General features: G+C 40.1%; 2 protein-coding genes across 4 annotated transcripts in view; one reads left to right on the top strand and one right to left on the bottom strand.

Annotated features, from left to right (window-relative positions):
- LOC307144887 (uncharacterized protein) overlaps positions 1 to 25,014 on the bottom strand; it is a 264,729-nt gene that overhangs the window by 182,893 nt on the left and 56,822 nt on the right. The window lies entirely within an intron of this gene.
- Positions 18,248 to 25,014, top strand: part of LOC307144900 (uncharacterized protein) — a 102,204-nt gene continuing 95,437 nt past the window's right edge. For 2 of the 3 annotated variants that reach the window (XM_079847618.1, XM_079847619.1), the window contains exon 1: positions 18,248 to 18,360. In XM_079847618.1, the coding sequence (XP_079703744.1) occupies positions 18,303 to 18,360 (58 nt within the window). In that variant the 5' untranslated portion in view covers positions 18,248 to 18,302. Of the gene's footprint in view, positions 18,361 to 18,566; positions 18,719 to 25,014 lie in introns of those variants that run through there. The other variant, XR_013818848.1, reaches the window with a different exon arrangement.

Genomic DNA, 25,014 nt, shown 5'->3' on the forward strand with positions numbered 1-25,014 from the left:
ATATTCATATTAGTCTCACTGTTTAGAGGTGATGCATTGAGAACATATTGAAGACTTTATTGGATTGAATCACTCTATGCACAATAATAAAACTTGTGATTTATTTAGGTTTAATGAAAAGATTAGTTTTAATTAAATCAAGGGGTTTAACATTGTATTCAGCATTGCTAATGAACCAGTAGTAGTAAACACTTATTCTTTTTGAAAAAAAAAATGGCACCAATTGTTTAAAGCCGATTCCTCTCATAATATGGACTCGACAAACGCATCACTGAGAGCAGGTACAATTTACAGACTTGTTTTACAGCTGCTATCTATTTATGAAATAAGGTCATTTAGGTTCTTATATTAGCTATATGGTTATATGTTACATTTTGACAAACAATTTAGTCCACAAAAGTAATGAAAATTAACTTATTTTGAGCAGATTTTGTGTACTAGTCGAATCGTGATTCATGAAAACAGTTTAACTAAATTAATTCACTGTGTTTATTAGACTTTTTTTTTTGGGGGAGAAATCTATATCAGAGGCGAATCTATAAAGCCGCTCAGAGTAAAATTTTAGTCTTTAGTGTGTCAAAATTCTAAGAATGACATAATTCTACTCTTATTCCTAAACTTAAGAATAAGTGTGAATCATAAAGGTTTCTAAGTGTTAAGACTAGGTCTCAGCTCCTAAATTATTTAAGAGCGATGGCAGCAGAGAGGAGGAGAACACACACTTCCCAACAAACAAATAATATATTGGAGTTAAATGATGAGTTGATCAAATGATAAAAGCTTGATCATCAAGGTATTCTTTTTTTTACTGACCTTTAAAGGGGGGGTGAAATGCTATTTCATGCATACTGAGTTTTTTACACTGTTAAAGAGTTGGATTCCCATGCTAAACATGGACAAAGTTTCAAAAATTAAATTGTACGTTTGAAGGAGTATTTCTGTTCCAAAAATGCTCCTTCCGGTTTGTCACAAGTTTCGGAAAGTTTTTTTCGAGTATGGGCATGTGTGACGTCAGATGTAGCGGAATTTCCTTATACAGGTCCTAAGGGCACTTCTCCGCGGGCGCGCGCGCACTCGTAGACCAGAGAGAGAAGAGAGCGAAAGCAGTACGCCCATCAGAGCGCTCTGCTCAGCTTTAGGGAAGTCAATGTCACCAAAGAAGTGGGTTTTTGGTTGCCAGGGCAAGACAACCCTGCACAGATTCCCAAAGAACCCAGCGCTAAGGGACCAGTGGATGAAGTTTGTTTTAAACGGAGGTTGTGTTTGTTCCCTGCATTTCGACGATGATTGTTTTATAAACAAAGCCCAGATCGACGGATTTGCAGATCGTCTAATGCTTAAGGATCGAGCAGTCACAATGATAAAGGTTCGCGGCCATGCGTTGGAACCGGACGGTGAGTAAAACTGTTGAACAAATATCTCGGTGTGTTGTTAGCTCGGCGCGTTAGCACACAGCTTTAGCACACCGCCCACACGGCCCGCCTTCAGCCGCTCGTTTTTTTCCGGAAAGACTCGGTACAGCCTATCTTTCTTTTATAAATATAATAAAACTAAAGACTTTTTGGAGATATGAAGGATGCAATACTACTCTATAGGTACTCAAGATTAACAGGAGATTGAGTGAAAATGAGCATTTCACCCCCCCTTTAAGAAATGTTTTAGCTCCTCCCACTCTACAAATCAATACTCTTAACTGCAGAATTGAAAGTAATACAGTTCTGTCAGGTCCATTAAGTCAAGAACACACAGACAATAAAAATAATTTAAGAATTTTTATTGAATAGATCGCAAACAAGTTGATGTTCCTGAATTGAAATTTGGCGGTATGGCTCTGTTCAGGGAGTCCTCTGACCTTTCATGAGCACCATGAAATAGCAGAGAGTCAGAGGACAGCAGCAGCATAGGGAACGCTCACAGTTTAGGACTGTGAGAGCTAAAATATCCCCCCAAACAAAACCACACCTGGCAATCCTCTGAGATACAGAGGATGATTTTATTTTAACAATTTATATGCTTAGTAATCTACGAATATATACGGATAATTTGCAATATGTTATAATCAGATGAGTCCTGACCACCCATGAGTTAGCAGAATCAGGGGACAGCAGCAGCAGTCTGTTTCTGATCAGATGAGTCCCCTGACCATTCATGAATTAGCATAAGTCAGGGGACAGCAGCAGTATGAGGAGATAGCAGCCGCATATAGGGACAGCATTATCAGCATGAGGGGAAGCAGCAGCAGCAAGCTCATGTTATTTGACTAGATGAGCTATCCCCCCCAAAACAGAAATTGAGTGTCTCGAACGGTGTCGTCTAAGCCACCCTAATTTAGCAATTTATATTATGGTAAAAATTATTAATTAATTACTGAAATGACTATTCAAGACTGCAATTGCTAAAACATGCTGTTACCTAGAATTATCTGTCTTTGAACTGTTTTGACAGTCTACAGTGTAAGCGCTATGAAGAGATGACTAAGCCACCTTCTGAGAAACAAGCTAGATGAAGGAATTAAACAGCTTTTTACCAGCGTACAGATCAGCAGAAGCGAGCAGCAAGCATGTATGATCAAACTGAATGTGCTTTAAATAGGGCGCCTTGTTTGAGCTTGGCCATTGAGCAGCGAGGGGAGTTAACGAGCTAATGCAGCTCAGCTGAAGCAGATCAGCTGACAGGACAGTGTTGTTAGCAAATAGCATTAGCAGCATCTTGACTACCTGGCCTGCCAGAACTGACGCTGACGCTCAATTAGTCGCCAAAAGTGATGTGCAGATTTGTTTTTAATAACCCAGTAAAAGTTTGCTTAAGCCATCAAATTATGAGGAATACATATATAAACTATTTTAAAATATGAGGGAAAAACAAGACAAGAAGACACTACACTTTATGAAGGTATTTATCTGACAAAATAATTCAATTAAAGTCAAGTCACCTTTATTTAGCACTTTACAATACAGATTGTTTCAAAGCGGCTTTACATTGATAAGAAATTAAAGTAACAGAGATTGCTTTGGCTTTACAGCAGCTCTAGAATAAAGTTATTGTCCAGCTAAAGTTACTCACAGACGATTCTTCATCCATGAAACCTTAATATGACTGACAATGACAACAAATGCTGCCATAGAATCAAATCTGTGAGAACAGTCAATTTACTTCATATAGAAACGAACTGAATTATTCTGGGGTTGAGAAATGTAAATGTATGATTAGCTCAGTCTCTCGCTTTCAATCCCTCAGATAACATTTTTCATACATGCTGGATAATTTATTGTTTCAAGTAACTATTTCAACTGTAACCATAACAAGTTATTATCATCAAACCCTTTTAATTACAAATGATGTGCTAACTAGTTTTGATTTGGTACCTATTGCAATGCAATATAATCACACTATAGCAACGCCCTGCCACATATTTTACTATTCAAAAGGCCCGTTCACACCAAGAACGATAACTATACAGTTAACGATAAAGATAGACTTCACACCACCGCTATAACGGCTATAACGATATATAGACTATATAATTGGAATCGCTTTCAGAATGTTTTTTCCCAGCTGAATAAATACATTTTCCAAAGCATGTTTTTGTCTTATCCTGATCACTATGGTACACCTATAATCAGTGTTTATATTCAGACTATTTTAGGCCGGTTGGGTTAACCGCTGCAGAGTAGCCCAGTGCCTGCGTGACTCGTCATAAACATGAGAGAAGTAGCTCCGGCTGCAATGTTTTTCCGCAAGACACATGCAAATCTGTTTATTAACCGCTAGAGTGCCACAAGTTATGGACTGCTGCTTTAAAAGTCAAGTCAACTGATTTTTCTATATAAATGCCAACACTGGGGGCATGTATTGCTTTTTTATATAGTTAATGTGATGCTGGTCTTTGAAATACTTGCTTTTTTGTATAAAGTTGTGATGCTAGTTTTTGAAACACTGCAAAAAAAGACAATTGAAAATTTTCAAAACTGTTTTTGTGAATGTTCATTAAATAGTGATATAATTGTGTGCTCCACATTTTCATTTTATTCATTTCCTGTTTATATATGAAGAGTTCAGATGCAAAAGCCTCTAAGTGCCATCTGAAATTTTCTTCTAGAATGATCATTTTTATCAAGCTTGTTAAGTAAAGTTAAAGTTAAGTAATTTCACTTTAATGACAATTAATAGGTACTTTTCATTGCAATTTAAGTGAAATTGTTGAACTTAAATATACGAGCTTGATAAAAACTAGATGTACCGCATGGCGGTACAAAATATGACCGCCGCTCAGGCCTGCACTGGCTTTCCACAAAAAATATACTTATACATACTAAGTATGAAAAATCTGTGATTTTTTTTTCAAAGCACCCTCCCATTCAATTTCTACAAACCTCTACCAAACGGTTGAGGTACCTGTTGATGGTAAAAGTCAGTTATCTGACTTTGGCATGGGTTTGTTGTGTTTTACTGAAATAAAAAAAAAAAATTCCCCAAAAAAGTGGTTTTATCTTGTAGCCCTGGTCCCAGAGTTTTAAAAAAACAATGTTAACAAAATTAAACTCATTCCCACTGTACCAAGTAGAACACTTAAGTAAATGTCCCATTGAAATTAATGGGATTTTATGGATTTAGGTGAAGAAAGTGTACACATAATACATTTTGGTCTGTACCATGAAGAGAAAACTGATTCAACTATATAAACTATATATTTTCTGAAAGCGTAGACTCTCAGGATGTGATCTAACATGGCATGAAACATGTCCCACCCACCTCATTAGTATACTGCCCAAGCATAACACATTGGGTATTGGTAAATCGGGTATATGGCTGATACCTAAAAAAAGTAGTAGTATGTACATGTCTGTCTGTGTGTGTGTGTATGTGTGTGTGTTTGTGTATGTGTGTGTCTGTGTGTGTGTGTGTGTGTGTGCGTGTATGTATGTGTGCGTACATGTGTGTGCGCATGTGTGTTTGTGTCTGTGCGTGTGGATGTCAGTGTGTGTGCATGCTTGCGTTTGTTTGTATTCCTGCATGTGTGTGTGTGACAGTATCATCCTAAACCAGCAACCCTTCGCTCAACAGCACCATCTACAGGCCGATGAGTGTACAGTCACTAAATGTGCACATATATGAATTTATTTTATACCCCCCCATGGATGAAATTCTACGAAACTTAGCATACCCCCAGAGGATGTCAAGTTAATCATACACATGAAATATGGTGCAGTTCTGAACATCTCAACTGAAGATAGGGGCGATTAAAGCAGAATAATATTGCATTTTCATTTTTTATGGGAGGGGCGCAAATCACAAATGAGTGATTATGGGCTAGGTTGATGTGGGCCCTTAAGAGCAACATACCATAAAAATTTCTTCATCCTCGGTGCCACGGTTCAGGTAGTTATTTAGGAAAAACTGCATTTTTTGGGTTTGGGGGGGCCCAGTGCGGGGGGGGGGGAGTGGCCCCCGGGGACCAAACAAAATTTTTCCGTAAAAGTCTAGTGGGGCTACATGCCCACCAAATTTCATGTTCCCCGGTGTTTCGGTGTCCCTGGTATCGTTGACGAAAAATTCAGTAGATGACGGAAAAAAAAAAAAAAAAACTTTGACAATCCCTATATGACCGCTTTCGCTAGCTATGCTAGCGGCGGTCATAATGATCATTTTAGAGGAAAATTTCAGATGGCACTTAGAGGCTTTTGCATCTGAACTCTTCATATATAGAAATAATATATGGGGCAGAACTGAATTAAGTGTAGGCTATTGGTCCGGCCCTCTACAACCGCCCAAGTTTCTCATGTGGCCTCTTGGGGAAATGTACTGCCCACCCCTGCACTAGCTAGATTCACTTGAAAAATAGCCTTCTGTGGACATCTGCTGGTTAAAATTGTGTAAATGCAACAAGAACAGCAAAAACATGTTCAATGACATGTTGTACACACTTTGAAACCGAACGGGTCGAACCAGTTCACCAAATCAGACTGAATCGTTCTAAACAGTTCGCGTCTTGAGTCAGCGCTGATCTACAATTTTCTAAAGTTACTCACTTTCAGACATGTCTGGCAGTCTCTCCGACTCGAAATAAACCAATATCCCAGAGTATTTGTTACTCCAGTAATTTCAACAGTTCACTAAACTGATACATGTTGTCAGGGACGTGCAGAGAGCTCCTCAGGGGCAGGGGCTCAAACGTAAAAAAAAAATGGGCATATGGGCAGAAAAAACAGTATTATTGTGAAATATGACTATAATTTAAAATAATGGAAGTTCTTTTGGTATGTGAAGAACCTGTAGAACACTTTTCTGTTTATTTTTGTAATTGTATAAAAGTTTATGTATTTAATTTTTATAAAGTGGAAAACTATGTGAGGTGCATTACACCTTAATGGTTTATGTCTGTCTTCACTTTGTGCTTCTGTGGATTTGTTTAGATTTCAATGTTGTCAGCAGATTTAGAGCTGATTCTTCAAACATTAAACCTTGAAATGACTGAGAATGACAACAAATGGTGCCATCTGGAGTCAAATCTGAGGAATTTTTAATGTTCACTTTATATAGAAACACTGATTTATCCTGATGATGAGACACAGAATCTGGTTCAAAGGACAAGTGAGAATTAAGGTGATTGTATTCACCTTTAGTTGTGCTTGTAGACAACATTTGCTCATTTCGACACCTTCAGGAAATGCTTTTTCTGTACAGTAGATACTTAGGTGAAACTCTTTCCAAATGAAGAGCACTGGTACGGTTTCTGTCCGGTGTGAATTCTCTGGTGTTTTTTCAAGTTGGCCAATGTAGTGTAGCTCTTCTCACAGTCAAAGCACACATAAGGTCTCACAACAGAATGAATACGCTGGTGCACTTGTAAAGTTTGGAGTAGAGAAAAACTCTTTCCACAAAAAGAGCAAAAGTGAGGCTTCACACCAGCATGAACATTAAGGTGTCTGGTTAACTGTGATGCCACAACAAATGTTTTATCACACTGATCACAGCTGAATGATCTCACTCCAGAGTGACGGCGCAGATGATCATTGAGAGAGTTTTTCTGACTGAAACTCTTTCCACACTGTGAGCATGTGAATGGTTTTTCTCCAGTGTGAATTCTCATGTGCCTGTTAAGGGATGATTTATGTGTGAAACTCTTTCCACACTCAGTGCAGGTGAAAGATCCTTTTCCAGCTTGTTTTTGTGTGAAATTCTCTTCAGTCTGTGAAACGACAGTGTTTCCATCTTCATTTTTGAAACACTGAGGTTTTTGTAACCGATGTTTGTCTTCGTTTTTATATGTCAGTTCTCCATCTTCATTTGTAAAATGATGGTGTTTGTCTTCATTCACTTCCATTGGATCTAGGTTAATTAAATAACATTAAAAAGGGATAAATGAGAAACAAAAATAAATAAAACTTAAGGTCTTGAAAGTCTTAATTAAACACATATACTGAGTCTACTAGTTACTACTAGTTTTCGATGTATTGTTTTTCAGTTTTCATCTTAATGTTCCTCATCAGTCATTAAAAAGAATGAAGGAAAACACCAACCTATTTGTTCCTCTGTATCTTCATCTTTTATTCTGCAGGGTTCTTCCTCAAACTCTATCTTTACAATAGTATGTCCGTAGTTTCTCCTGGAGTAATTCCTCCTGCTTGCTTCTTCTTCTCCTGTGGGAAGATGGGAATATTCCCAGCATTTAAACTCTCATGAACGGCTGTGGGAGCTTCACTGACTGAAGGAGTGAATTGTGGTCGTTGTTGCTCATTTAGCAGATGATCCTCACACTTACAATCACTCGCAATTATCCAGCTTTAAGTGTTTTGCTCTAATAGCTATTTAGAAACGATTTCACAATTTGAGGTTTTACTGTAAGGATTACGCTGCTATTTTGAACCAATTATCAGATCAAAAATTTGAGTTGAAGGGCGTTACGGCGTTCTTCTTCTATTGCTACTGGCTGCTCACTCCTTAGGAGTATTACCGCCATTTTCTGTACAATATCATAGATATCATATAATAATAATGATATCTATGTACAAGATGACGTCCCGACATTGCCGGAAGTGCAAAACTGTCTGTTTATTGCAGAAGAAGACGCACGCTGTAGAACGAAGAAGAAGAAGAACGCCGTAATCTCAGTTCTCGCGCATGCGTCCTGGCGCTCCCATGAACTCTCGTCAGAGGCCCACATTGAAGAACACTAATAGTTGGATAAAGTCGTTATTTTTGTTGTTTTTCCGCACAAAAAGTATTGTCGTCACACGATAAACGTAATGTAGAGCCACTGTAGTCACTTGGACTATTTTAACGATGTTTTTAATAACTTTTCTGGGCTGACGAGTTTCGGTCCCTCTGAAAGCCTATGGAGGAGTGAGACTGCCTTCAGATTTCATCAAAAATATCTTAATTTGTGATCCGAAGATGAACGAAAGACTTACATGGTTGGAACAACATGAGGGTGAGTAATTACTGACAGAATTTTCATTTTTGGGTGAACTAACCCTTTAAGTAACTTTTAGCCCATTGATGCACAGGCTACAAATTAGGCATAGCTTTGATTTGACCTGTATAATTACTTGTATGATATCGTAACTGTTTTCTTTGCAGGAGGACCGTCATATGCCATCTTGGCCACTGTTTTTCCTGTGCCCTGTTTTATTCAGTTGTGTGTGAGCGTGTGAGCGTGTGTGTGTGTGTGGGAGGGAGGCCCACTGTGTATGTAATGTTTATATCTTAGGCCAGTGGTTCTCAACCCTGCTCCTGGAGGACCCCCAACATTGCACGTTTTCTTTGTCTCCCTAATCAAACACACCTGATTCAACTCATCAGCTCATTAACCCATGTGATAATGAGCTGATGAGTTGAATCAGGTGTGTTTGATTAGGGAGACAAAGAAAACGTGCAGTGTTGGGGGTCCTCCAGGAGCAGGGTTGAGAACCACTGTCTTAGGCCATTGGGTTGGTGCAATATCCTGGGGGGGTAACAATTTTGTTGTGTGGTCACTGGTTTGCTGAGTGTAAATTAATTTTTTGGTTTTTTTTTTGTGCATGTTATTTGTGATGTGCCCTATTTATTCTGTTTGTTTATTGAGTCTTGCTGAATTTTTGAGTGCTATTTATCCAAACACCTTGATTTTGCACTTTGTTGTCCCCGTCTCTGAATTTGTTGCCCAGAGGCCTAATGTCTGTTTTTCATGTGTGTGTCTAACTTGAGTAAAATAAAAATAAACTGTTTTCTATTTGTATAATACTCCAGTCCCCCTCTCTCCTTTTATTTCCCTTTATTGGGATAGCCTGCTTGTAAACATCTAAAATTCAGATTGTTGGTTATCAACTTGTGACTGGTTTAAAAAGGCCCCCTAGGGGTCACACTTACGTCAAGTTTAATTTATTAATTACAAAACACAACTCTAAATCTTTACACTTTGTCAGTTAACTAGTCAGTGATGCGCTTATGGTTTGTTATATTTACAACATTGCCGAAAATTAACCATGACTTGTAGCCTATAGTTAAAGTGTTGTAACTGTTGTGTTTCTGTTCAGCCTTGTTAGTCACATGTCTTTTGTTTTCCCGCCACTCATCCATTGCCATATCTACCATCATTAGTTCATTATCCTCACCTGTGTCTTGTCAATCATTTTCATCTGTGTCACCTGGTTTGTGTTCATCAGTGTCTGTATTTAGTTCCCTCTGTTCAGTCAGTCTTGGTCCGTTCTCGTCTATGTAACGTCACAACCTCTCTCTGTCTCTGTCAACACTTATTGTAGTGCTTATTGAATGTATTGGAGCCTTCTGCCTTCCTTGTCTTCTTCTGCCTGCACACACCCTAACAAAGTGTAGTAACCATTGGCTTTTGGCAGATTGATTACCATTTATATAACCAGTTTTAACTGCAAATACAATGGTAAACTATGGTGATGGGTTTAACTATGTTTTTTTGGTTTTATTTGTAGTAAACCCATGGTTAATTTCCATAAGGGATTTACTTCTAGTCAAACATAATGAAAGTGCCTCAACTTTGGATTCAAGATCTGATTCGGATTAATTCGGTAAACACTCCGGCTGGTTAGATTCACTAAAATGAACCAAATCTTTAATAGTCATGTAGATTTCTCCTATTACATGATAAAATGAATGTACTCACAGTCTGAAAAACAGCAGATTTAGAGCAGAATGAACGGCTGTGTTCCACTTCTAGGCTGCGTTCCAGTCCACTTTTAGACACACACTTGTGAACTTCCCTAAGCACTTCCCCTCGGAGGAATCCCTGCCGCCATTTTGAAGTGTGTTCCACTTCGTGAAGTGGATGAGGGAAGTTTATATGGACAGACCGTCGTTCCCTCGATTTTGACCAAGGGAGCGAGTCTACTTCATATGTACACTTCAGGGGCCGGTTTCACAAAGATAGATGTAACAACTGAGACAAGTCAGACACAAGTATTCGTTATAGTTTAACAAATGATATTTAGAACTCCATCCCCCCAAACAGGGCAAGAAGGTCTTAGTTACCATGACCACGATCAGATAAGTTGGTTTTATGACTCTTAGCAATGTGAAAAGGGCCTCTGCCACAAGACCTACAGATATTAGAACAGACTCTCCGCATTCATGTATCGATGAACTGATTAACATGAAATCAACATGCATCCCAGAACATTTTGTGAATTATTTATTGTTTTGTCTTTTAATACTATTATCTTTTGATACTATTATCTCTTTGATACTATGTATTTTATTATAGACCCACAGTCAATGTAACCTCACGTATACCATGTTTGGTCTCTATAAATTGGTACTTTGAAGATCGAAATGATTGTGTTGTACATGATATGCCGATAGATGTGCAACATATTAGTATTACAAGAATCTTTCTTAGTTTCGTCATCAGAAACCAATCCAGCTGCCATTGCAAATTAGCACGCTTAGAACAAAGATTCATAAATCAACCACAGAGGAATCTTCCCGCTTGGAAATTCCACCCTTCTCACTGGTCAAGCAAACCCGGAGAGGTGGGGCCTTTCTCAGGCTTTATTAGAGACACATCCACAGGTTGATTGTCTGTGGGAACCTAACAGTCTAGTTGTTGTTGGACAGGAGAAATCACATTTTTGCGCTCCAACATCTTATCTCCATGTCAACTACACAGCTTAATTTTACAGTGCTATATTTTGATATTGTGCATGCCACCTGGGCATTAGACAATAGATACATAATGCTTATTTAAATGATGAATACAGTTGTAAATAATAATACATAATGTTCCATTGAACTCAGGGATGTAGTGGAGGCTAAACGCACGTAAACGCCGTTTACGCACCTCCCAAAATTCGGAAATAGCGTTTGCCCACCTCCAAAGTGCGTTTATCCACCTCTACATTGCATTTATCCACCTCTAAATTGCACGTTATTTGAGCGGACTTTGCTTTTCCAGTGCGTGATCGCCGATCGGTACATGATTCGAGCATTTGGGCCGTTAACGACAGAGCAGAACGTGCAGCGCAAACACGGAGCAGAACATTGAGCAGAGAGCGCAGCGCGCCGACACACACACACACACACACACGCGCGCGCGCGCGCGCGGAACAAAGAGAACGGCGCACACACGTAGCAGAAAACACACGCTCGTGAAGTTACTAAACAAGCTGCGCGAGAATGAAACTTGATCGCAGCCGCAACAGGAAATCATTAAAACTAAAAACATTAAAACAAATTTTTTATTCATTACAGGCAGCTGGTTTAATGTAGGGAGCATGTCGAAACCCAACTGTACAAGATATTCAGAGGGAATCAAGCCTGCACCAGGTTAAAGGGATAGTTCACCCAAAAATGAAAATTCTGTCATCATTTACTCTCCCTCAAGTTGTTCCAAACCTGTATGAGTTTCTTTCTTCTGCTGAACACAAAAGAAGATATTTTGAAGAAAGTCTGTAACCAAACGACTGATGGACTCCATTGACTTCAATAGTAGGAAAAAAAAAATACTATGGATGTCAATGGGGACCAGCAACTGTTTAATTACCAACCTTCTTTAAAATATCTTCTTTTGTGTTTAGCAGAAGAAAGGAAATCATACAGGTTTGGAACAACTTGAGGAAGAGTAAATGATGACAGAATTTTCATTTTTGGGTGAACTATCCCTTTAAAGACTTTTCCCTCTACAGGGAAACACTGATCCACATTTTTCTGATAGACCAAACAACTAATCAATTAATTGAGGAAATATTCAACAGATTAATCGACTATGAAAATAATCCCAAGTCCCTAATCATTATGCACAAGTGCATTGCATTGGAAGCCCTGGATATAAGCCTCCCTCTCGATCTCTCTTAAATATTTTTGTTTTCTCTGTTTTTTCATTTAGTAAACTTTATAGATTTCAACCATATTATTCCTTTTTGAGTCTCTTTACCAAGAACTTAGATTAATGTATGAATTGAAAAAGTGATTGTGTGACCTATGATGAAGAAACAACCAGTGATACCCTTGGTAGTATCATCAAATGATAGCCTATAGCGATGTCATCAGGATACACATACACCGGTAGGCAGTGGCCCACCTTACCGGGTGACCACGTCGTGGTCCACCAGAATTTATAGTTTACCCACCTCTTTTTTTACCACTACACCACTGATTGAACTAATATTACAGTTTTAACACATAATGAAAATGTGCATGAGTTTCAGATGAATTTACAGGTTTCAATATTCATACTATGTTTACATATGACTCAGTAAAGCCCTGACATTCGGTTCTATTTATTTCATGAATCATAATGTGATCGTACCATAAGCATTATGGTCATCGACCAGTGGTTGATGTCTCAAACATAATAATAGTGCGTTGAATAGTCGATGACCATAATTTTTGTATAAACTGTAGGTAACAACTGGTAAAATGTACATCTAGGTCATAAAAACTGTAATATTTTCTTCTCAGCCATGTCAACAATTATCCGTGAGCGAAATCTCCTCCCATCCGTTGTCTGATTGGCATCTCGCAAGGATTCCTGGGTAGTTAAAGTGCGTGGAGCCTGCATCTATGCGGGCTTCGCGAAAGACCGCTTCAAGGGTACAAAGGGGGCGCTGCTGAGCTCACTTCAGAGCGTTAAAATGCTGAATGGGACGGCCTACAGACTCGTAGACTCGGCGAGCACTCGCAATTTAAGTCCACGAGACCGAAAGTCCACATGAAGTGCGCCATTTGGGACAGGGCCTTTGTGTTCCCTTCCCTGGCTCACTTCTCTTCTTCTAGACTCGGATGTGTGTCATTGATTCGGTTGCTCGAGCGCCTCTACTGGCGGAAACCATATTAAAAGGATTAGTTCACCTCAAAATGAAAATTTCCTGATAATTTATTCACCCGAATGCCATCCAAGATGTCCATGTCTTTCTTACTTCAGTGGAAAAGAAAGACATTTTTGAGGAAAACATTTCAGAATTTTTCGGACTTCAATGGCAACCAGAATGTTGAAGTTCAAATCAATGCCGTTTCAAAGGGCTCTGAACGATCCCAGCTGAGGAATAGGGTCTTATCTCGTGAAACGATCGTCCATTTAAAAAAAAAAAAAAAAAAAAACATACTTTTTAACCACAATTGTTCGTCTTGTGCTGGTCTGCAATGCGCCACGTATTACATCATCAAAAGAAGAAAATAATAATAATAAATTAAAACAAAAATGTATGACAATTTTGAAGTTGGAAGAGAAATGAGATGGAATTTTCCCTACCTTTTTGAACCGGAGTACACAGACAAATAACTTAGAAAGATGACATGGCGTATTGGGGTGAGTAAATTATCAGGAAATTTTCATTTTGAGGTGAACTAATCCTTTAAACTCTTTAACCCAGAAATAAAAAAAACATGATAATCTCTTGTTATCTAGGTTGATATGTATACATTTATTTATATAGCTCCCAAACATGTTTGATTTGTAATAATTAAGTATTGATTTAGAAATAACATCTTATAGGTGACACAGCTGTTCACTTTCACTATAGATCATTTTGAGATTCAAACTTCAAATATCTTCTAAGGAGTTTGTAATTGTATTTACCCTCTGGACTCTGTGTTACTGATGTTGTTTATTTTAATATAAATCTTGACTTAATTTTCAAGTTAGATGGTACAAGAATTATTAATAAAAAAATGTGAGACATATAGAGCTTTGAAAATTTAAAAGTAATAAATAAAATGTTTTAACAGTTTATTTCTTTCTTTTTTATTTCTATTTTATTTATTTATTTATTTAAATATTAGAATAAAGAACTTTTTTTATTATAATTTTTTTTTTTTTTTTTTTTTTGGCGTAAGCATTTAGCGGAGGTGAAGTGGTAGCCTAGTAGGCGGAGTTTCCTTTGCAGCACCTCATACGCAGCAGTTCGCCGCGAGTCTTCAAACTGGGGCCTTCAGAACTACCCCAGTACCTGCCCTGCTCATTGAAATGGGAGAAATGTCCTTATGGTTAAGACGCATTAAGCTAGGGTTACAGTACTGGGTAAAACTTAGTGGGTGTAAGCATACCTTCCCAGCAAGGTGTCTGTTGCAAGAGGTTGCTGGAGATAATAGATACAAAAAAATTTTTGTCATAGTAAATCAGTGGGCAGGGAAGATGAGCATGGATCAGGGAGGTATTGTAGAACACACAAATTGGTTACCTATGCCCTATTGGGTGCTGCCTGAAATGTGTGTTGAGCTTGGTTTTCTTCAGGAAAAAGATAAATGTGAGGTGGCACCAAAAATAGAGGAATATCTTAATTCAATCAGTGAGAGTACTATGATTGTTTTTACAGATGGATCTAGAGATCTAGTTAGTGGGAAAGCTGGATTTGGGGTATATGTGGAACAGGGTTGGAAATTGGTCGACGTATTTCTAATGGAAGTTCTGTTCTTACTGCTGAGTTAATGGCAATTTTATGGGCTCTATGGTGGATTGAGGAAGTAAAACCTAGAGAAGTCATTATTTGCTCTGATTCTGCAGCTGCTCTAGAAAATTTAAAAGTAGGAAAATCTAAAGCTCGTCCTGACATTGTAAATTACATCTTGAATGTGTTTTTTAGAATTAGGTTTGAATGCAGTATCAGTTTTTGCTGGGTTCCCGGGCATGCTGGGGTGAGGGGGAATGAGTGGATGGATATAATAGCAAAGGAGAGCTTAGGAAGAGAAGTAGATGTCCATGTATTATTGGGGAGAGTGGAATTGAGGGAACAAATTAAAGAGGGTTTAATAAATGAATGGCAGAGAGGGTGGGAAAAGGAAATTAGGGGAAGACACTACTTTTCCATACAACCTAAAGTTAGGAAAAGATGTTCATTTAACATTTTGTCCCGTAGGGACTCAGTTAAAATGTGTAGATTGAGGTTGGGGCACTGTGGGTTAAATTATTCTTTGTGCATTGTAGGAAAGCATGTTTCTGGCTTGTGTGAATGTGGGAGTCTTGAGACATGTTTTCCTAGAATGCAGAAAGTATAGGGCAGAAAGAAATATATTCTTTATTAAACTGACAGGACTTGGAGTTAAGGCTTTTTCTCTTTTATCTTTGTTTGGTCACAGTGATGAGCATAAACTGATCTCCAAGGCAGTTCTTCAGTTCTTGCATGATACAGGACTGTATGTAAGAATTTAAGTCAAACTTTGACCTGTGGAGGGCAGTAATACGCTCAGCAGCGTCTACACTGCCGGAATCCTATAAGAAGAAGAAGAAGAAGAGTCTTCAAACTGCACAGGCAGCAGGTAACATTAAAGGGGTGATGAACTGAGAAATCAAAGTTTCCTTGAGCTTTTGACATATAAGAGATCATCATACTATAATAATATCCTGTAAGTTTCAGAACTGAAAACTACCTTGTTAGTCCAATAAAAGCTTTTATAGACATCAGGCTCAGCAAACGACTCGTTTTTCAAAGTGGGGAACAATGACGTCAAAGAGGATAAAACACCGCCTCCACAAAAGAAGATCAACGCCTACTTCACCACAGCCTCTTTAGCCCCGCCCACCGATTCGCCCAAACATGCTAAATAACATAGGACGACATGATGATTGCTAAACCGGATCGAGCTACTTCCAAGCAATAAACATGCTGTTTACTAAATATTGTGCAGTGCCTGTTTGTGGAAGAAGACAGTCATAAGCTTCCTTCGGATTCCAGCATGGTTAAACTTTATTAAATCAGTCAATCACAATTTCCCGACACGGATCTGCCAGCAACATGTAAGTAACCATGTGTATTCTAATGCCTGATCTGCGATCAGGGATTTCGGTGTAATTATTCAAGTTCAGATATTTCTCTTAAAATCGTTCAATACTGTTTATGCATCAGTGACTAAACGATCAACTTCACATAATTTCTCGTAGTATTATGAAAAGAATCTTTTTTTAAACTGTTATTAAATTATATAGCCTACAGAACAGAAAGCGATCAAAGAACGATCCCTTTCGCCCAAGCTGTCAATCAAACAGCACAGCGCGAGCCGCGAGAGCTTATCTGGACACTACCAAACTCGTGATGAAATAATGACACTGTTACACTACACAATGAAGCTCTTACTGTGCATTCACATCGTGTTTACATTGTGATTTGGTGTAAGCATTTGTGAGAGTGCAAAAATTGCGTTGCAATGATAAGATCTTTATTCACGCGATCAACAGACTGTCTGTCATCTGCTCAGTGCTCATCATGCTGCAACCTTTCATGTGATGGAATAGATTTAAATATAATGCTTTAAACGATACTTTTCACGATTTGTTAATCTCGATAGCTGTAATAGTAAAAACGTAGTAAAAGTTTTCGAGAGAGTTCCTGTAATACTTGCTATTTCATTGCAAGCATGTCAGCCAATCACAGCAGTGGGCGTTTGCACTGCAGTCTCACAGCAGACACGCCCCTTAAAACTGAGCGTTCAAATCTGAGCCTGAAATCAGGCTTGGAAAAATGGCTTTTATTTATAAATTATGACATTTTTTTATGTAAAAATCATACTAACATTATAAGGGCACCCCAGGCAACATTATAAAATAATAAAACAATCCAGTTCATGACCCCTTTAAGCTAATACAGAAAAGTTACATTTATCCTACCATGCTACTGTAAAAGTTGCGGCAGCATGTGAGTTATGCTTAACAATCATAAAATTATAACTAAATTTCAGCCGCATTCTGAGTCTGACAATGCCATTCGTTTTTATCCAAGTCCATAGCAAGTGTTATTAGCTTGGGGAAATACATCTAGTGAAAGGAAATTTTAAGTCCATGTCCAGCTCTAAATTGTAAGGAATTTATATCTTTGATTTCATAGTACACTTTACAATAAGGTTCATTTGTTTATTATTTATATTAACTAACATTAACTAATCATGAGCAAAACATTTGTTAGGCTACTGTAGGCCTATTTGTTAATCTTAGTTAATAATAATACAACTTTTAATTGTTTGTTCATGTTATGTCACAGTCAGTTCTTTAACTAATGTTAACAAATAGAACTTTTGTTTTTAATAATGTTTTAGTAAATGCTGAAATTAATATTAACTATGATTAATAAATGGTGTGGAAGTGCAGTTCATTATTAGTTCGTGTTAACAACTTTAACAAATGAAACTTTATTGTAAAGTGTTCATGATTTCATAATGAATAATGCTAACACTTTAATGAATACATACATAAAATGTATAACATCAACATAACTAAACATAAATTCCTCATAATTACCTACTTGATTCTCTGTTTTGTTTGGTAAAGTAAATAATATTTAGTAATATTATCATCATTTCCCTATTTTTGTTTGATGTGTTATGCATCATGAGAGAGAGAGAGAGAGAGAGAGAGAGAGAGAGAAAAGACGAGAGAGACGCACACACAGGCTCAGACTTAAGACTGTGGGTTTACCTTATATTGATTACATGGCTACTCAAGGTCAAGGAAAGGTGTTAATTACTTAAGTCACTCAATTAGCACAAGTTTGTTTTTTCTTTGTAACATAAATTCTACACTCAATTCAAGATGCAATGAATGACAATAATTGTGCATCTCCACTTAACAGCTAAATTCCATGATTACTGAATTTACACTTTGGGTTTGATATGAAGCTCAAAGTGTAAAATCATGTAATTGTTTCTAAACGACTTTTTGCACCTGGATAATTGAGAGTGATCGTAAGTGTGATGATCATCTGCTAAATGAGCAACAACGACCACAATTCACTCCTTCAGTCAGTGAAGCTCCCACAGCCGTTCATGAGGGTTTAAATGCTGGGGAATATTCCCATCTTCCCACAGGAGAAGAAGAAGCAAGCAGGAGGAATTACTCCAGGAGAAACTACGAACATACTATTGTAAAGATGGAGATTAAGGAAGAACCCTGCAGAATAAAAGATGAAGATACAGAGGAACAAATAGGTTGGTGTTTTCCTTCATTCTCTTTAATGACTGATGAGGAACATTAAGATGAAAACTGAGATATAAAAATAACATCTAAAACTAGATACTAGTAGACTCAGTAGTAAACTGGATTTGTGCTAAAATGAGAATTTGATTTTTGTTTTTTTGTTTGTTTCTCATGTATCCTTTTATTGAATAATGGGAATTTAATTTGTTTATTTTAGACCTGAAACCTCCTTATTTCACAAATGAAGATGGAAATGCAGTCGTTTCAAAGACTGAAGAGAATTTCACACAGAAACAAGCTGGAAAATCTGGAGTCAAAGGATCTTTCACCTGCTCTGAGTGTGGAAAGAGTTTAGTATGTAAATCAAGCCTTAACTAAGACGAGTTGATACATACCCCTCTCGTCTCAGTGTGTGCACTAAATCGCTCTGGCGCGCGGCGACACTTTTATAGCACTTAGCTTAGCCCAGGACCAGACAGAGTTTTCCCTATTTAAATAGTTACATGAGTAGTTACACGACCAAGTATGGTGACACAAAATAAAACGTGGCGCTTTTCTAAGCGGGTAAAAAGGATAACTATAATGTATGGCGGTTGGTTCTAATGACAGAAGTGAGAGGGAGAGGATTTTTCAAGCATGACTTTTTACTGTGCAGAAAACAAAAGGATTTTTTTCCAGAGAAAAAATACATAAATCTCTCGTCTCAGGGGGATATGAGGGTGGAAAGCATCTCATTTATTCCACTCGACCATACCTATGACGAGGCCATGCCTCTCGTGGAATGAGCCCTGACACCTATTGGACAATAAAGGCCCTAAAGGTGCGTTCACACCAGACGCGAATAGAGCGTCTGGTGCGAGTGATTTCAATGTTAAGTCAATGCAAATACGCGTTTACGCGCGTCTGGAGGTCCTGCGGTGTGAATGAGGCGTTTAGTGCGGCGGACGCGTGCATTTTGTGCATTCAAGCGTTTGACGCGAATTCGCATCTGAGGCCCGAATTGAAAAATCTGAACTTTGGCATCAGTTCGCGCCGTGTTAACCTATCAGGAGCCTGCTTGCTGCTGTCACGTGGTGAAGTAAAAACAAAGTAAATCTTTTATCACATAAAAACTTTATTTCAATATATGAGACATATTCATTTTGTATTGAATGCTATTTATTCCATATCTAAATCCAGATTATATGAAACATTATTATTCTAATGTAAAGACAACCAATATATTTTGTGTATAAGAACATAGTTCGTGTCTGGACAGTGTTGTGTGAGAAAGAAAAAAAAATATCACAGGACAGGTCAATTAATTTTGGAGGCTGGCTCCATTTATCATCAATACAAAAATAAATTACAGATTATGTGGGTGAGGGCGCGGGACAGGCGGAAGCAGCGCTGATAGCGGCCGTCATCCAGGAGCAGCTCCTGGAGCAAATGGTTAAACTCGCCAAACTGGGTACACCTCCGGAGGGTCTCGGTGGACCCAAGTACGGCGACGATGACCCCTATGCCGCTGTTCTGCTTTCCAAAGCAAATACAGAGCGGTAACTCTCTCGAGGAATGCTCGATCAACATCAGCCATTTACAACACAAACAGACAACAGCCTAGCACTTGCCCTGCTCACAAGAAGCTTATTTCGCCTCAGACGTGCGTCAATTTCGCTTCAAACGTTTGACTTTTGCGCGCGTCAATTTCGCTCTGGACACGCGAATGGATTCAAAATGTTCAAGCGTCCAACTACACGCGGTAGATGCGAATTTGATGCGCTATTTGCATTTGGTGTGAACGCACAGTTAGACTCATAAGCCAGCACGATAGTGTCCACTTGTCCAGTGCGATAATCTTTGCTTTGTGCCCTTTGGTGCGGCCGCCAAAGCATACGAAGAGCTGTTCTGACTGCCTGAACGGGGCAGAATGCTCCAAATAGACTCTGAGAGCCCTGACAGGGCAGAGTAGATTCGCGTCTCTTTCATCCTCTGGCGAGGGAAGGGCTGATACCGAAATGACCTGCACTCAGAACAGAGAGCACTTTAGGAACATACCCATGCCTTGGCTTAAGGACGACTCTGGAGTAGTTGGGCCCGTATTCAAGGCAGGAAGCGCTTACAAATTGCCTACTTGCTTAACTGATGCCAGTGGCAGCAAGAGAGCAGTTTTGAGCAAAAGAGGCTTCAGGTCAGCGGACTGAAGCGGCTCAAATGGGGCCCCTTTCATGGCCTCCAGGAATGTGGAAAGGTCCCAGATAGGTACAGAGGGGGGTCGAGGCGAGTCTAGCCTTTCGGCCCCCTTGAAGAAGTGCACAACCAGGTCATTTCCTCCCAGTAATTGCCCGGCCACATAAGCGTGAGATGCTGCTATGGCCGCTACATATACTTTGGGTGTGGAGGGGGAACGACCCACGTCCAAAAGCACTTGTAAAAAGGAGAGCACCATTGGCACTTCGCATGAGTAGGGGTCTAGGCTCCATGCTGTACACCAGCCAGAGAACACAAACCTTTTTGGAGCGTAAAGGTGCCTGGTCGAGGGCGCTCTTGCTTCAGTGATAGTTTTCAGCACTCCTTCTGGGAGAAACCCGGATACCTGTTGAGGGGCCATACATGGAGGGCCCACAAGTCAGGACGGGGGTGCCAGATCGTCCCGTTCGCCTGTGTGAGGAGGTCTCTCCTCAGCAGAATCGGCCATGGGGCTGTTTCCAGCAGGTGAGTCAACTCGGAGAACCATAGCTGGTTCTTCCAGAGAGGAGCTACCAAAAGCACTGTGACTGCACACTTGCTCTCCCTGACCCGTTAGATGACCTGAGGTAGCATCATGACTGGAGGGAATGCATTCAGCGGGTGGCTTGGCCAATCGTGGGGTAGCGCATCCCTGTCTTTGGAGAAAAATGCCTGGCAACAAGTGTTGTCTTCCGAGGCGAAGAGGTTGACCTCTGCCTCGACGAAGATGCTCCCTATGAGCTAAACCATTCGCGGGTGAAGCGACCATTCCCCTGGGGGAACATTGTCTCTTGATAGCATATTTGCACCCTGGTTCAGAATGCCTGGCACTGACGTAAGCCGCACTCTCATTTGTATAGAGTTTATGACTGTTCCCAGGAAGGAAATACTCTGACTGGGAGACAGTATTGATCCTGAGACCTAGGAATTCTAGATGTAGCCTGGCTAACGTCAGACCTCTTTCTCATTGAGACGTGGTCTGGGAACCACATGTTCATTCTCTCGTATTTGAGGCGTGGTTTACGAATGCCCAGAGCCTTTTATTGGGCGCTACGAATGTCTATCAAATGCGCCTGTACGTAGCTCATAGCCAATCGTTTCAATTATACCAGATGACGTATGTAGAGCGACAGAAATTCGACGAGGAAGACGAGGAAATAAACTACTTATCTAAGGCTGCATCGAAGGGTAACTTCGCGTCTGATGCCATGTTGGATCCATAGATATAAACAAACTGCTTCGGTGTGTCGCATAGACGTCGTCATCGTCTTGCTGCTCCCTCCCCGTTCTGTGATTGGTTCCCTTTTTGAGGGGAAAATCTGGTCCATGGTGTCCAGGGGAAACCCAGGCTATTCTAGATGGCTGAGGAGCCAGGATCTGTGAGTTATTAACTGCACCTCCGATTGGGCTATAAATCAGCCAATCGTCGAGGTAGTTTAACACTCGCACTCCCTGTTGTCTCTGGTGGGTGAGAGCTACACCCATGCACTTCGTAAATGTACGGGGTGCTAGAGATAGGCCGAACGATAGGACCGTGTACTGATAAGCCTGCTCCTTGAAAGCGAATCTCAAGAATGGCCTGTGATGGGGCGTTATCTGAATGTGAAAATAAGCATCTTTCAGATCCACTGAGAAAAAACAATCCCCTGGGCGAATCTGCGCGAGGATTTGTTTGGTTGTCAGCATCCTGAACGGGTGTGTAAGCGCTTTGTTAAGGTGTCTGAGATCTAGGATGGGCCTGAGGCCGCCATCCTTCTTTGGAACGAGGAAGTAGCGACTGTAAAAGCCTTGTTTTGTGATAAAGGGACTGGCTTTACAGTTCAAACTTAAAGCTGCTCGATGAGAGGGGCGCTGGTCCACCTCTGTGAACAGGACCAGCGAGGGGGTTTGAGAGCGAGGTAGGCGGGGACTAGGCCGGCGTGTGCTTACTCGTATTCGTCCACTCTGGCATCCTTTGTGCGCAACGCTTTTTCTTGCGCGGCTCGAGAAAAGGAAAGGGGAGAGCGGGAGGTGCTGAGTCGTCGTCGGCGAAGCTGGCCAGTTGAGGGTGGAGAGCGCCATCTCATCGCACTCCGGGCAGCCGCCCTTAGAGAGTGCAGCTCCCATGTGGTAACGGCCCAAACAGGAAGCACAAAGGATTTGACGGTCACCGCCGAAGAGAGGGCCTCTGCACGAAGCCTGAAATTGCTCTTTTAGAAAAGTGAGTTGCAGCGGCGAACACACTACCTTTAAAAGGATACAGCGCGCAGGATGGCACAGCAGAACAGCGGGCTGAAGCCGGCGTCCTCAGAACCGCTTAGCAGATGGCTTGTTCCGCTGAAGGCTTTTCGGCAGCGGCGAAGAAGGTTTCTCAATCCAGAGTTCAGCGAAGTGGAGAGTTCGCTGAAGGAGATTAAATCTGATTCTATGCCAGAAATAAGGGCTTATATAGCTATAAGCCATGCCCTCTGACGCGCCAGGGCGCAAAGCGGCCTGATTGGTTTGCGCGTCTGAGCCACCTCGCCATAGGATCATGCAGTTGATATCTGTATCAGTTGATAAATGATATCTGTAAGGATTTTCAGTCCGGATTTAGACCGTACCCTAGTACCGAGACAGCTCTCATTAGAGTCACAAATGATTTGCTCTTATCATCCGATCGTGGTTCGTGGTTGTATCTCTCTATTAGTGTTACTTGATCTTAGTGCTGCATTTGATACTATTGGCCACAACATTCTTTTAAATAGACTAGAAAACTATGTTGGCATTAGTGGAATTGCATTAGCATGGTTTAAATCATACTTATCAGACCGTTATCAGTTTGTAGCAGTAAATGAAGAGATATCTCATCGATCACAAGTTCAGTATGGTGTACCACAAGGCTCTGTACTAGGAACGCTGCTGTTCACTCTGTACATGCTACCCTTAGGAGATATCATTAGGAAACATGGAATTAGCTTTCACTGTTATGCCGACGATACTCAGCTGTATATTTCTTCAAAACCTAACGAAACTTACCAATTCACAAAACTAACGGAATGCATAGCTGATATAAAAAATTGGATGACTCGTAATTTCCTACTATTAAATTCTGAAAAAAACAGAGATTCTAATTATTGGACAAAAAACTTCCACACGTAATAACCTAGAATACTGTCTAACACTTGATGGCTGCTCTGTCAAGTCTTCGTCGTCGGTTAGGAACCTGGGTGTGCTCTTTGATACCAACCTTTCATTTGAAAGTCACGTGTCTAGTATCTGTAAAACCGCATTTTTCCATCTTAAAAATATATCTAAATTACGCCATATGCTCTCTTTGACAAATGCGGAAACAATTAGTTCATGCGTTCATGACATCAAGGCTAGATTATTGTAATGCTCTATTGGGTGGCTGCCCTGCACACTTAATAAACAAACTACAGCTAATTCAAAACGCAGCAGCTCGAGTTCTTACCAGAACCAGGAAGTATGACCATATTAGCCCGGTTCTGTCCACACTGCATTGGCTCCCTGTTAAACATCGTATCAATTTTAAAATATTGCTGATTACTTACAAAGCACTAAATGGTTTAGCTCCGCAGTACTTGAGCGAGCTCTTAACGCATGAGAGTCCTTCACGTCTATTGCGATCTCAAAATTCCGGCCAGTTGATAATACTTAGAATATCAAAATCAACTGCTGGCGGTAGATCCTTCTCCTATTTAGCACCAAAACTTTGGAACAGTCTTCCTACCATTGTCCGGTCGTTTCGCGTACCTACCCCGAAGTGACAAAATAAAATTAAATTCTGTATCAAAATTTATAAGGAAAGACCAGTACTTTGTTTAGGCTTAGTTTGTAGGGAATTCCAAACCTGCGCAAATATATTCAAATGTACATAACTATAGAACCAATTCTTAATGCGCATGTGAACACCATCAGCGTTTATCACAGATTCGCATTTAAAGTCTGTGTAGAGAGAATGGTGTCGCCTTAAGCCGAGTTCAGACTGCTCGATTTTAGCCCCGATTTTGGCTCGCCGACAGGTTTTGAGAAATCGCAGACAAATGCCCGAAATGCCCGCGCGCACTCGTAGACCGGAGCAGAGACATTCACTGACCAGAGCAAGAGAGAGCGAAATGTCACCAAAGTGTGTTTTTGGTTGCCAGGGCAAGACAACCCTGCACAGATTACCAAAAAAAAAACAGCATTAAGGGACCAGTGGATGGAGTTTATTTTTACAGAGCATCAACGGAGTTGTGCAAGTGTTTTTGTTTGTTCCCTGCATTTCGAAGATGCTTGTTTTATAAACAAAGCCCAGATCGACGGATTTGCAGATCGTCTAATGCTTAAGGATCGAGCAGTCACAATGATAAAGTTTCGCGGTCGTGCGTTGGAACCGGGCGGGGAGTAAAACTGCTTCAAATGTCTCTGTGTGTTGTTAGCTCGGCGCGTTAGCACAGCTTTAGCTCCGCCCACACGGCCCGCCTCCAGCCGCT

This window comes from Squalius cephalus (assembly GCF_949319135.1).
Source record: "Squalius cephalus genome assembly, chromosome: 17".
Classification (NCBI taxonomy): Eukaryota; Metazoa; Chordata; class Actinopteri; order Cypriniformes; family Leuciscidae; genus Squalius; species Squalius cephalus.